Below are 12,039 nucleotides of genomic sequence, written 5' to 3' on the forward strand. Positions count from 1 at the left end.
CTGTTGTTTGTGGTGGTCTGTTTCCGTGCATGCCACCTGCTTATACTTGAGCATTTTAGGGATTGTATACTGGATGTTTAATATTCTTCTGAAGTGTAAGTTAAGGTATGAACAAATCAATGCATTTTCACTATGACACAAATAGAAAGTTCCTCTAGTTAAGAATGTAACTTTAAATATGAAATAAAAAGACCTGGTATACAAAATAGTGTTAAATTAGTAATAGATAGATAGATAGATAGATAGATTTAGATATGGATAGATAGTAGATGGATAGATAGAATTTATATAGCCTTACATTATATATTTTTTAAAAAATGTGATAAATAAATACAATTATATATTTATTATTTTTATGTGTGTTAAATAGATTTTATTTAAAAATTAAATATATATAAATATATATGAAAAAAACGAATTTACATACATATATATATATATATATATATATATATATGTATATATATATATATATATATATATATATAAATTCGTTTTTTTTATTTTTACAAAAAATAATAAAATGATATTTATTAAATTAAAATTTATAGATGTGTGTGTTAAATAGATTTTATTTAAAAATTAAATATATAAATTCGTTTTTTTCATTTTTATAAAAAATAATAAAATGATATTTATTAAATTAAAATTTATAGATGTGTGTGTTAAATAGATTTTATTTAAAAATTAAAAAAAAAAAAAATATATATATATATATATATATATATAAATTCGTTTTTTTTTTCATTTTTATAAAAAATAATAAAATGATATTTATTAAATAAAAATTTATAGATGTGTGTGTTAAATAGATTTTATTTAAAAATTAAATATATATATATATATATATATATATATATATATATATATATATAAATTCGTTTTTTTTCATTTTTATAAAAAATAATAAAATGATATTTATTAAATTAAAATTTATAGATGTGTGTGTTAAATAGATTTTATTTAAAAATTAAATATATATATATATATATATATACATATATATATATATATATATATATATATATATGTATAAATATATATATATATATATATAAAAATTCGTTTTTTTCATTTTTATAAAAAATAATAAAATGATATTTATTAAATAAAAATTTATAGATGTGTGTGTTAAATAGATTTTATTTAAAAATTAAATATATATATATATATATATATATATATATATATATATATATATATAAATTCGTTTTTTTTCATTTTTATAAAAAATAATAAAATGATATTTATTAAATTAAAATTTATAGATGTGTGTGTTAAATAGATTTTATTTAAAAATTAAATATATATATGTATAAATATATATATATATATATATATATATATATATAAAAATTCGTTTTTTTCATTTTTATAAAAAATAATAAAATGATATTTATTAAATTAAAATTTATAGATGTGTGTGTTAAATAATATAATATGTAAATTATAATATATTAATATGTAAAGTAGTTTACAGATTACATGTTACATTATTTTTATTAAGAAAACTTGAAAATACAAGCATGTTTCCCCCCATTTTCCATTTCATTTTTTTAATCATTTAATTTACGTTTTTCAATTGATTGTGTATCTACTTTTTAGGCAGTTAATCATTTTGTATGTAATTATAGCCTTACATTTATATTTTCATTTAAAATGTGAAAATTAAAACGGTAAAATAAAATTATATTAATTAAAATAATTCTATAATATTTATATTTTTTATATGTGTGTTTAATAGATTTTATTTTGAAAGAAAAGCAAAACAATATGCATTATGTACAACTATAGAATTTATTAATTACTTTTAATTTTTGGAAAAAATCTATACATTATGTATTTATATAGACTTGCATTAATTTATTTGTTTTTTTTTATTTGGAAATAAAAACTGTAAAATAAATTATATTAATGAAATTAAATTATAGTATTTATATTACATTTAATGTGTGTGTATTACAAAAAAAGTATACATTATGTAAAATTATATATGTAAATGGGTTTTAATTTCATTTTTAGGGAAATCTATAAATTTGTTTGTATTTATATAGCTTTACATTATATTTTTATTTCAAATATGGAAATAGAAACAGTACAATAAAAAGGTAAAATAAAAAATTAAATGAGTAAGTTAGTTTTAATTTCATTTTTAGAAATAAATTATACATTTGTATGTATTTATATACCTTTATATTTTTATTTAAATTTTGAAAATAAAATAAGTAAAATAATTATATTAATTAAATTAAATTCTATAATATTTATATTAGTTTTTATGTGTGTGTTAAACAGATTTTATTTTTCAAAAAGTAAAAAAAATACATGTAAAACAATATAAAATTATATAAATATAATTATTGAGAAATTCGCCTTTAAAGTTGTCCAAATGAAGTTCTTAGCAATGCATGTTACTAATCAAAAATTAATTTTAGATATTTACAGTAAGAAAATGTACAAAATATATCTTCATGGAACATGATCTCTACTTAACATCCTAATGATTTTTGGCATAAAAGAAAAATCGATCATTTTGACCCATACAGTGTATTTTTGGCTATTGCTACAAATACACTTGCGCGACTTACGACTGGTTTTGTGGTCCGGGAACGCATATGAAACGTATCTTTTTAAAATTGTTGCACTTATAGTAAGCAGAGCATGTGATTCAGTTGAGCTACTGTAAATCTCAGTAAAATGGAAATCATTTTACTAAGACTTTCAGCAATCCGACAAGCATTCCCTCTTTTTTTCTTTTTTTCAGATGTTTAAATATTTGCGCAAACCTTATAATGCATTTATGCAAAGTCAACAAATGATGTTGTCTTTGGCTCAGACTCAGTAAAGCTTTCATTTCTCTAAGGGTTCAGTTCCACAGTCCTCTCTCTACACTGATCTTATCATTGCGATTACCTTTGATTCAGCAATCCTGTGGCCGGCTTTGCAAGCCAGAGATGACTTTGCCAACCTCATGTAAGCAAACTAGGGCATGTGAGCCGTCTGCTTTCCATATCTGACATCATGCCAGATGGGCAGTGCCCGTTTGGTTTCTTACAGAGATCAAGGGGATAGAAGGATTAGATTCGGGTATTTAGTAATAAAGGTTTTAGGAATGATCTAAAGTCTGAATGGTATGATTAACACAGACATGTCTTTATGTACTGGCAACCTAGTTTCCATTATCTCTTGGAAATGGGTGTTTTGTTTATTATAATATAATAATTTGTATTCGAGTATCCTTTAAAAGGATAATTGTGACCCTTTTTGAAATTGAGATTTATACATCATCTGAAAGCTGAATAATCTTTCTATTGATGTATGGTTTGTTAGGATAGGACAATATTTGGCCAAAATACTAGAATCTGAGGGTGCAAAAAAATCAAAATATTTAAAATCACCTTTAAAGTTGTCCAAATGAAGTTCTTAGCAATGCATATTACTAATCAAAAATTAAGTTTGGATATATGTATGGTAGGAAATTTACAAAGTATTTTAATGGAACATGAACTTTACTTTATCCTAATGATTTTTGGCATAAAAAGAAAAATCGATCATTTTGACTATGCATTTATATGTATATTTATATACCCGTGCTACTTAAGACTGGTTTTGTGCTCCTGGATCACTATTCACCCTTAAAATAAAATATTATCATCATTGCCCATCCTCTGCTTTTTTCCATGGTAAAAAAGTTTTGTCATAAATGTTTAGCTGTTCTTTTGGTTACTGAAGAACAATAAAAGCATGATGAAAGTGTCCACATGTCATCTAAATCCATATGATAGCTTTGTGTGAAGAAAAGACTGAAATGTAATTTATTTTCCCATATGTCACTGTTCTCAAATCTCATTTAACTTGCATTGAGTTCAAATTTACCATGACGGTCATGAGACATGCGAGAACCTGTGAAGCTTGACGTCACTGACGAATGATATTTGAGAACTATGGTAGAAGAGATTAAGTGAGTAAGTCATGTCTAAATAAGCATTTCATTAGTAAATTAGTCTTTCAAAGCACTATTTAAAGGGATAGTTCATCTGAAAATGAACATTTTGTCATTTACTCACACTTATATTCACTTGCTCTCAAACCCAACCTATTATGCCGCTTTTTACACAATGTAATAAAAGGTGTTCCCAGAATGTGTCTGTGAGGTTTCAATTCAAAATAGCCCACAGATCATTCATTATATCACTGTAAGGGGCAGCCGTGGCCTAATGGTGAGAGAGTTGGGCTAGTAACCCAAAGGTTGCCGGTTTGATTCCCACACCGGTGGGGATTGTGAATGAACAGTGCTCTTTCCACCTTCAATACCATGACTGAAGTGCCCTTGAGCAAGGCACTGAACCCCCAGTTGCTCCCTGGGCGCTGGAGCAATGGCTGCCCACTGCTCCGGTGTGTGTTAACAGTGTGTGTGTGTGCGTGTGTTTGTTCACTTCTCACTGCTGTGTGTGTGCACTTGGATGGGTTAAATGCAGAGGGCCAATTTCGAGTATGGGTCACCATACTTGACAATACATCATGACTTTAAAACTTTAAAAACACCTATTTTGAGCCAAAGCAGAAACACGCTCAATTTTGTGCATATCTCTTTAAATGCAAATGAGCTGCTGATCCCCGCCCCCTTTTCCAGAATAGGGCTATGCCTTTACAGCTCATACCTCAGATACTCTGATAAAAAACATCTGTTTGGTTTTGATTATCACGTCTATCGCAGTAAAATCATGCGTTTTAAAGCCATGTCAGTTTTAAATTCTAATATAGGTTTTTCTAAACGTGCACATCCGAAGCACGTGCACAGAAAGCGGCATGTGAGTACTAAACTAAGTTCACTTTCATGTCTTACTGCGCTTAAACGTTAAATACACACAAGTTTATGTTAAAAACACACTTGAGTGACAAAAACTGTCAGATATGTCTGGGAAGGTAAACGGCTGGGAAAGAAATCGCAACTTTAGAAGGAGTAAATGATGACAGTTTTCATTTGAGTAAACTATCACTATAATTTGTATACCTAAAGTTTTTTTAAGAAATGTCTGTAAGATTGAATAACCAGTGACAAACCAGGTTTAGAGCGTAATATATAGAGATAAATTTGTGTACCCTCATGCTGGCTGTCTGCATGTGTCTTCTCTCAGCCTGGCACCGAAAAGTTGTTAATTGGCCCCATGGAGGACACATCTGAACGTCTAAAGCAACACTTGCTGTTTGACATCAGTTTTCCGTCTTTCAACATCTAGCAGACATCAAACTTCTTTTTTCAGTCTGTGATCTGTGATAGCAATATCAGTCTCTGAGGAGACCAAGACAGCCTGCACGGAGATGTCTGTTCTTTTTTTAGTTTTGTTAAGTTTTTGGTAGAAATGAGAGTCGAAGGGGAGCAAATCAAATCCAGCAGCTGTCACGGAGGCTTTCTTTGGCTGTGAGTGATCGCAAAGAACATCTTGGAGGTTGAGTCATTGCTTTTGGAACAGCCCTCATGTTGTCCTACTTCCAAGTTATCTCTTCTGTCATCACTGTAATGCATACAAACATATCTAACTCTGACATCAACAGCAATATGGCAGGGAAGAGCATTTGTAGGCTGGTTTATGGGACAGGCTGGATTAAGGTTGTCAGAACATTGTAATTTTAGTAGTCCACACCAATACTAGTGAAATTACACATCTCTAAACCAATTTTAGATGAAATGGCTAAATAATCAAACCGTATCTTTTATAGAGGAGTGTTAAAATGCTTCAAATGGTCCTTCAGAAATCTTCTAATATGCTGATTTGGTGTTCAAAAAACATTATTATCTTCTTTATTATTATCAATGTTAAAAATAGTTGTGAAAAACCGTAATACAATTTTAAAGGATTCTTTGATCAATAGAAAGTTCAAAAGAATTGCATTTACAGTTGAGGTCAAAAGTTTACATACACCTCGCAAAATCTGCAAAATGTTAATTATTTAAACAAAATAAGAGGGATCAGACAGTCCCTTGTTTGTCCTGTACAGTTAAACTGCCCGCTGTTCTTCAGAAAAAGCCTTCAGGTTCCACAAATTCTTTGGTTTTCCAGCAATTTTTGTGTATTTGAACCCTTTCCAACAATGACTGGATGATTTTGAGATCCATCTTTTCACACTGAGGACAACTGAGAGACTCATATGCAAATATTAAAGGTTCAAATGCTCACTGATGCTTCAGAAGGAAAAACGGTGCATTATAGTCATTGTTGGAAAGGGTTCAAATACACAGAAATGCTGAAAAACCAAAGAATTTGTGGGACCTAAAGGATTTTTCTGAAGAATAGCAGGCAGTTTAACTGTTCAGGACAAAAAAGGGACTCATGAACAATTATCACAAAAAAAAGCTAGTGGATAATTCAGGTAACAGCACAGTATTAAGAATCAAGTGTATGTAAACTTTTGAACATGGTCATTTTTACAAATTCAACTATTATTTTCTATCATGGACTATATGAAAAATCTTATTTATGTCAGTACTAAATAAAAACTAACATGCATTTTGTATGGTCCCTCCTATTTTGTTAAAATAATTAAATTAAAAGGTGTATGTAAACTTTTGACTTCAACAGTTTTTTATATAGGACTTTTTTGTAACAATGTAAAAATTAATCAAATTTCTAAAAAGTATTAATTAAAATCTTACAGACACCAAACTTTGAACAAAAATCTTACTCTAACCCTAAACATTAGATTTAGCCTTTAATTATAACTCATTAAAGGTTTCTTGTGTTTCAGATTTTTAAGGAAACAGTCATCAATACAATAAAGATCAAAGAAACAAATAGCAAGAATTATAACAAGGTAAACAATAGATCAAAGATTGAAAAATTATGTAAACAGTGATTGAAGTCTTTGAGCCCTTCCTGGGGATTACCGTAATATCCGTTATGAACACGCACCATTATTTGCATTGTGGTTGGCTTGACCGTACATATTCAAACCAAGACAAGCTTAACCATTGATCATTACATTTTTATTATTTTAGTGTTGACTTACCGTTCCCTATCGGACACTATACCAACATCTACTGTTTGCCCTGAACCCTGAATAAAAGGCCTTTATTAGGTTCAGCCTGCCAATTTTCACACTTCTCACCCTTCGAATTAGTTCTAATACCAGTCATAAAACCGAATGGAAAGTTGTCGTGTTTTATATCCACAATCTTTCACTGTGAAAAGATGGCCAGTCAGACATTCCTGCAGATAAAGAACCGCTTTTGTGTATTGTGTTATGTTGCAGGGCATTGATCTCGAGTAAACGGAACTACGGGAAGTTTTCCCTCGCTCTTGAACTCACACACTGTTTAGTTTGCCCAGTGGGAAGTCAGGCAGAGTGGGGTCTTCCTTTCCTGGATGGGGGAGTTCGTGAAGGTTTATTTTTGGGTCTCAAAGGAAATTTAGCCTTTGAGAGAATACATGTGTCTTTTTGACAGGTTGGCTACAGATCCTGCCTCACTATTAAATGTAATTCAACGTTCTTGCTTCTGCTGAACATTTGAGATTAATGTCGTTTTATTAGCCAATGACTCTAAAAGTGTGTTTAGATTGAGTGTCTAAAGAATAACAAACTAAGCACTGAAGAAACGTCCTTGATGACTTGTTTGGAATCTTTACATAATCAATAAGTAGGTCCTCATAAGGAATCTGGACCACCAGATGTAGCCCCACCGGCTTCTCTGCCAACATGTTGAGAATGTCAACATATTTAATTAAAACCATTTTAAATGATGCGGACCCTCGTCAGCTTATCGAAAGTGTTTGCTTTTGCGTGATTGACTGCTATAAAAGTTTGAGGCCCATGTCAATGGTTCTCATCAGAGAGACAAACACAAGAACTTCAAAGTTTCCATCTTCTCATCAAGGGCTTCAATAAAGGAACTGTTTGGAAACTCTCAGTTGTGCTGGCCTGTCACTGTTTGTGATTGATTTTGTTGAACCTTGTGGTGAGGTTCAACATTACACAAGTGTTTTTGAGTAATTCCCCATGATCCTCCTCTGTAAACAATGTAAATGTTTTAGTATGAAGACTTAACCCGTCGTGTTGGTCACTGCTTTGTATATCTAATCAGTATTTTATTTTAAATATTTTACTGTTCAGAAGTTTGGGATCAGTCTCTTATGCTCGTCAAGGCTGCATTTGTTTGATCAAAAATACAGAAAAAAAACAGTAATATTGTGAAATATTCTTACAATTTAAAATATATTTTTTCTATTTGAATGTACTTTAAAATATAATTTATTCCTGTGATGCAAAGCTAGTTTTTATTTTAAATTGTTTGTGTTATTACTCCAGTCTTCAGTGTCATATTATCCTTCAGAAATCACTCTAATATGCTGATTTATTATCAATGTTGGAAACCATTGTGCTGCTTAATATTTTTTTTGGAACCTGTGATACTTTTTTCAGTTTTTTAAAAAGAATATAGTTATGCTGCTTTACTTTTGTGAAAACTGTCATAACATAAGTCAAAAATGTCAAAAGTTTACATACACCTTGCGGGATCTGCAAAATGTTAATTATTTTAGCAAAATAAGAGGGATCATACAAAATGCATGTTATTTTTTTTATTTAGTACTGACCTGAATAAGATATTTCACATAAAAGACATTTACATATAGTCTACAAGAAAAAATAATAATAGTTGAATTTATAAAAATGACCCCGTTTAAAAGTTTACCTACACTTGATTCTTAATACTTTGTTATTATCTGAATGATCCAATTATTTTTTTTACTATAAACTTTTTATAATAAAAAGTTAAAAAGAACGGCATTCATTCAAAATGGAAATCCTTTTTCTAAGTATTAATTTCTTTTAAAAAAGAAAAAAAAAATACTGACCCCACAGTTTTTAACTTTTAGATTTTTTAATAAATGCTGTTCTTCTTAACTATTAATTCATCAAAGAATCCTGAAAAAGTATCACAGGTTCCAAAAAAAATAAATAAAACTGTTTCAACATTGCTAATAAATTAGCATATTGTACTAATTTCATAAGGATCATTTGACAACAACAAAGACTAGAATAATGATGCTAAAAAAAGCTTTGCATAAAAAAAAATCTATTACATTTTAAAGTATATTAAAATAGAAAACCATTATTTTAAATTCTGCTAATATTTAATAATACCGTTTTTTTCCCCTGTATTCTTGTTCATTTAAATGCAGCCTTTTTTGGCTACATTCATTTATGCAAGTAGAAAGAGTACAGGAAACGATGATAAGAAGTAACCGGAAGGTGGTCAGGAAGTTTTGAGATCAGGATCTGAGCTTGTGTCACCAGGCTCTTGCTTGCTTATGTTTCTAAAGGTCAGGAAGTACATCATCCAAACATCTAATGCAGTAATGGAAGTCACTCTGTCAAGATGAGATGTTGCTTCCTGGTAATGCAGTTTGTCTGTTATGAACAGAAATGGATTTTACTTGAGTCTCAAATCACATCTTAAAGCATTTTGTGTCATATTACAGCATAATGAGTTCATAGCATGGACTGTCGAAACCCTTCTTACATTTATTACAAAAACCACTGATGAAGAGCTTGGCAGATGTCGATTTTGATGCTTGTATTGTTTGCAGATTGCCATAAAGTGACATCATCTGTTGCTTGTAGCATCTACTTTCCAGCCCTGGATGACACATCAACGTAATGTGTCTGGGAAAGGCATCTTTCCCGCGCACTGTGTCTGGGGAACGGTTTGTGTTTGTGTATGCATGTGGGTGTGTTAATTGTCTCTGTGATTAATACTGCTTGTCTGTAGTAAGATGAATTGGCAGGCTCCTGCCCTCAAATGTTTGCTGGCGAAATCTATCTTTAATTGCACGGTAATGGCTTGACATGAGAAAAAACAGAGATCTGTGTTAATCACGAGCTTAGATTGAAATGTAATCACATCGTGCTCCTAGCTTCAAAAGGCAATTAGCCAAAAAACTAGATTTGTTAAGAAAAGAAAGACCAGTTTGGTCTCACAAGCCCAAGAGGACGTGTTTCCATTGGGCGTTGCTTAGTGATGCCCATGCTCAAGTGGAGCTTAAGAACTGGGTGGTTTCTTTCCAACCACATTTGCACTGACCTTGAATTCTTCAGTATATCCCAGTTGCATCCTCGGTGTCTTCTGCTGATGTCATCAAGTGTGTTTTTTGGAGTGGAACTAGGGCTGGGAGTCGATCCCAAACAAAATTGATTCTAAATTGTTGTCAGCTTCACTGAAGGGCTTAACATCTCCGGGTGTGATTGCGTTTATTACTACATCAATTTTTCAACCTAGTCCCAGAAGAGCATTAAATAGGGGATTTTATTCATTGCTTTGACTTGAATCTTTTCAAGGCACCAAAATGACTGTTCATTTTGTTTGGCAATTCATTCTGTGACTCTTTTTGTAGGTTATACTAGCTGCCGGTGATGAGCAAGGATCTTTTTAAGTATTATGAGTGAGCTTTCACTCAGTTGCTCAAGACTAGGAATGTGCGACACTGACAAAAAAATATTATCTTGATTTTTTTTTTCTTGGATTTTGTCAATAACGATAATTAGATGATGATCCCTTTCAGAACAAGAATATACAGATAATGTACTCACCCCCTTGTCATCCAAGATGTTCATGTCTTTCTTTCTTCAGTCGAACATTTCAGGATTTCTCTCCATATAATGGACTTCTAAGGTGCCCCCGAGTTTGAACTTCCAAAATGCAGTTTAAATGCAGCTTCAATGCAGCTTCAATTTAATCTCAAATGCTCGTCTTGCCGAGCTAGACAAGACAAGCATTTGAGGTTAAAATGAATAAAAATAGTCTATTTATTTATTTATTTTTAGACAATAACCCATCATTTTGCTAGATAAGACCCTATTTTCCTTGGCTGAGAAGGTTTAGAGCCCTTTGAAGCTGCATTTTGGAAGTTCAAACTCGGGGGCAGCATAGAAGTCCATTATATGGAGAGAAATCCAAATGTTTTACTCAAAAAACATAATTTCCTTACAACTGAAGAAAGAAAGACATGAACATCCAGAATGACAAGGGGGTGAGGACATTATCTGTAAATGTTTGTTCTGAAAGTGAACTACTCCTTTGAGGACTACCATCCTTAAGTCCTAAAGTTTTTGATATTCTTCATATTCTGTGTGGCCAGTTCACAGCAGTGATTTTCCAAAAAGTTTAAATTGATTTTTACCTTTTATGGGCGTTTTTATTAGAACCTTTTGAGCATTTTTTTTTAAACCTGTGCATCATCTTTTAAGTCAAATTCTTACATTTAATCAGTCAATTAATAATAATACATTTAGGCTGTTACCAAACTAATTAAATCAGTATCAACAAAATACATTTTTGCAGAAGTTGCATATGAAGTGGCATTTAGATGTATTTTCACGTTAATGCCGCTATATTTGAAATCATTTTAAAAGTCAAAATATATTTTGAATGTGAAATTAAAACCGCCAATAGGCGGCATCAAGTCGCTATTAATAAGTAAGTCATTGCGACTGAACCAAATCATTTAAACGGTTGATTCATTCAAGAACGAAACACCATCATGTTGCTCAGAGAAGCAAAACAGTGCTGTGGCTGTGTTTGGAATGATTTTTGGTTGGCGAAATTGGGCAAAAACAGGAATTATGCTGTCTATAACATAAGTCTTTTAATATTAACTTCTTGTTTATTGAACTGTTGCATAAAATCAATATCACATTTGTAGTCATGCTGATTTTTGAAGGAAAAAACAGCACTCCTAATGTGATATTGATTAACTGTATGAAATTATATAAATATATACATTTTCTGCCGCCATATATTGAATTATGTGATCATTCTAAATTAATTTTAGACTGAATCATGCAGTGAAACAACGCACTCTAAATGCGTACTGTACTAACTAGACTTCATCAGGTGATGTAAGGTTATGCAGTGCGTGCACTCTGTAGGTATTTTGTTTGTTTTTTGCAATATACTCGATAATGTCAAATCGCACATCGTTAAAACAACAATTACGATATTATCGCAGACGATCTATATCACACACCCCTACTCAAGACCAA

At 30.8% G+C, this 12,039-nt stretch overlaps 2 protein-coding genes across 2 annotated transcripts in view; both read left to right on the forward strand.

Moving 5' to 3' along the window:
* Positions 1 to 5,240, forward strand: part of LOC141345341 (gigaxonin-like) — a 41,626-nt gene extending 36,386 nt beyond the window's left edge. Inside the window, exon 11 of the mRNA XM_073850202.1 lies at positions 5,139 to 5,240. Coding sequence (XP_073706303.1) covers positions 5,139 to 5,240 — 102 coding nt within the window. The remainder of the gene's footprint in view (positions 1 to 5,138) is intronic.
* A 123-nt stretch (positions 5,241 to 5,363) lies between these two features.
* Positions 5,364 to 12,039, forward strand: part of tmtc2b (transmembrane O-mannosyltransferase targeting cadherins 2b) — a 181,425-nt gene continuing 174,749 nt past the window's right edge. The window contains exons 1-3 of the mRNA XM_073850203.1: positions 5,364 to 5,422; positions 7,252 to 7,382; positions 9,622 to 9,704. Of these exons, the coding sequence (XP_073706304.1) occupies positions 5,364 to 5,422; positions 7,252 to 7,382; positions 9,622 to 9,704 (273 nt within the window). The remainder of the gene's footprint in view (positions 5,423 to 7,251; positions 7,383 to 9,621; positions 9,705 to 12,039) is intronic.

Source organism: Garra rufa, chromosome 11, assembly GCF_049309525.1.
Source record: "Garra rufa chromosome 11, GarRuf1.0, whole genome shotgun sequence".
Taxonomy (NCBI): domain Eukaryota; kingdom Metazoa; phylum Chordata; class Actinopteri; order Cypriniformes; family Cyprinidae; genus Garra; species Garra rufa.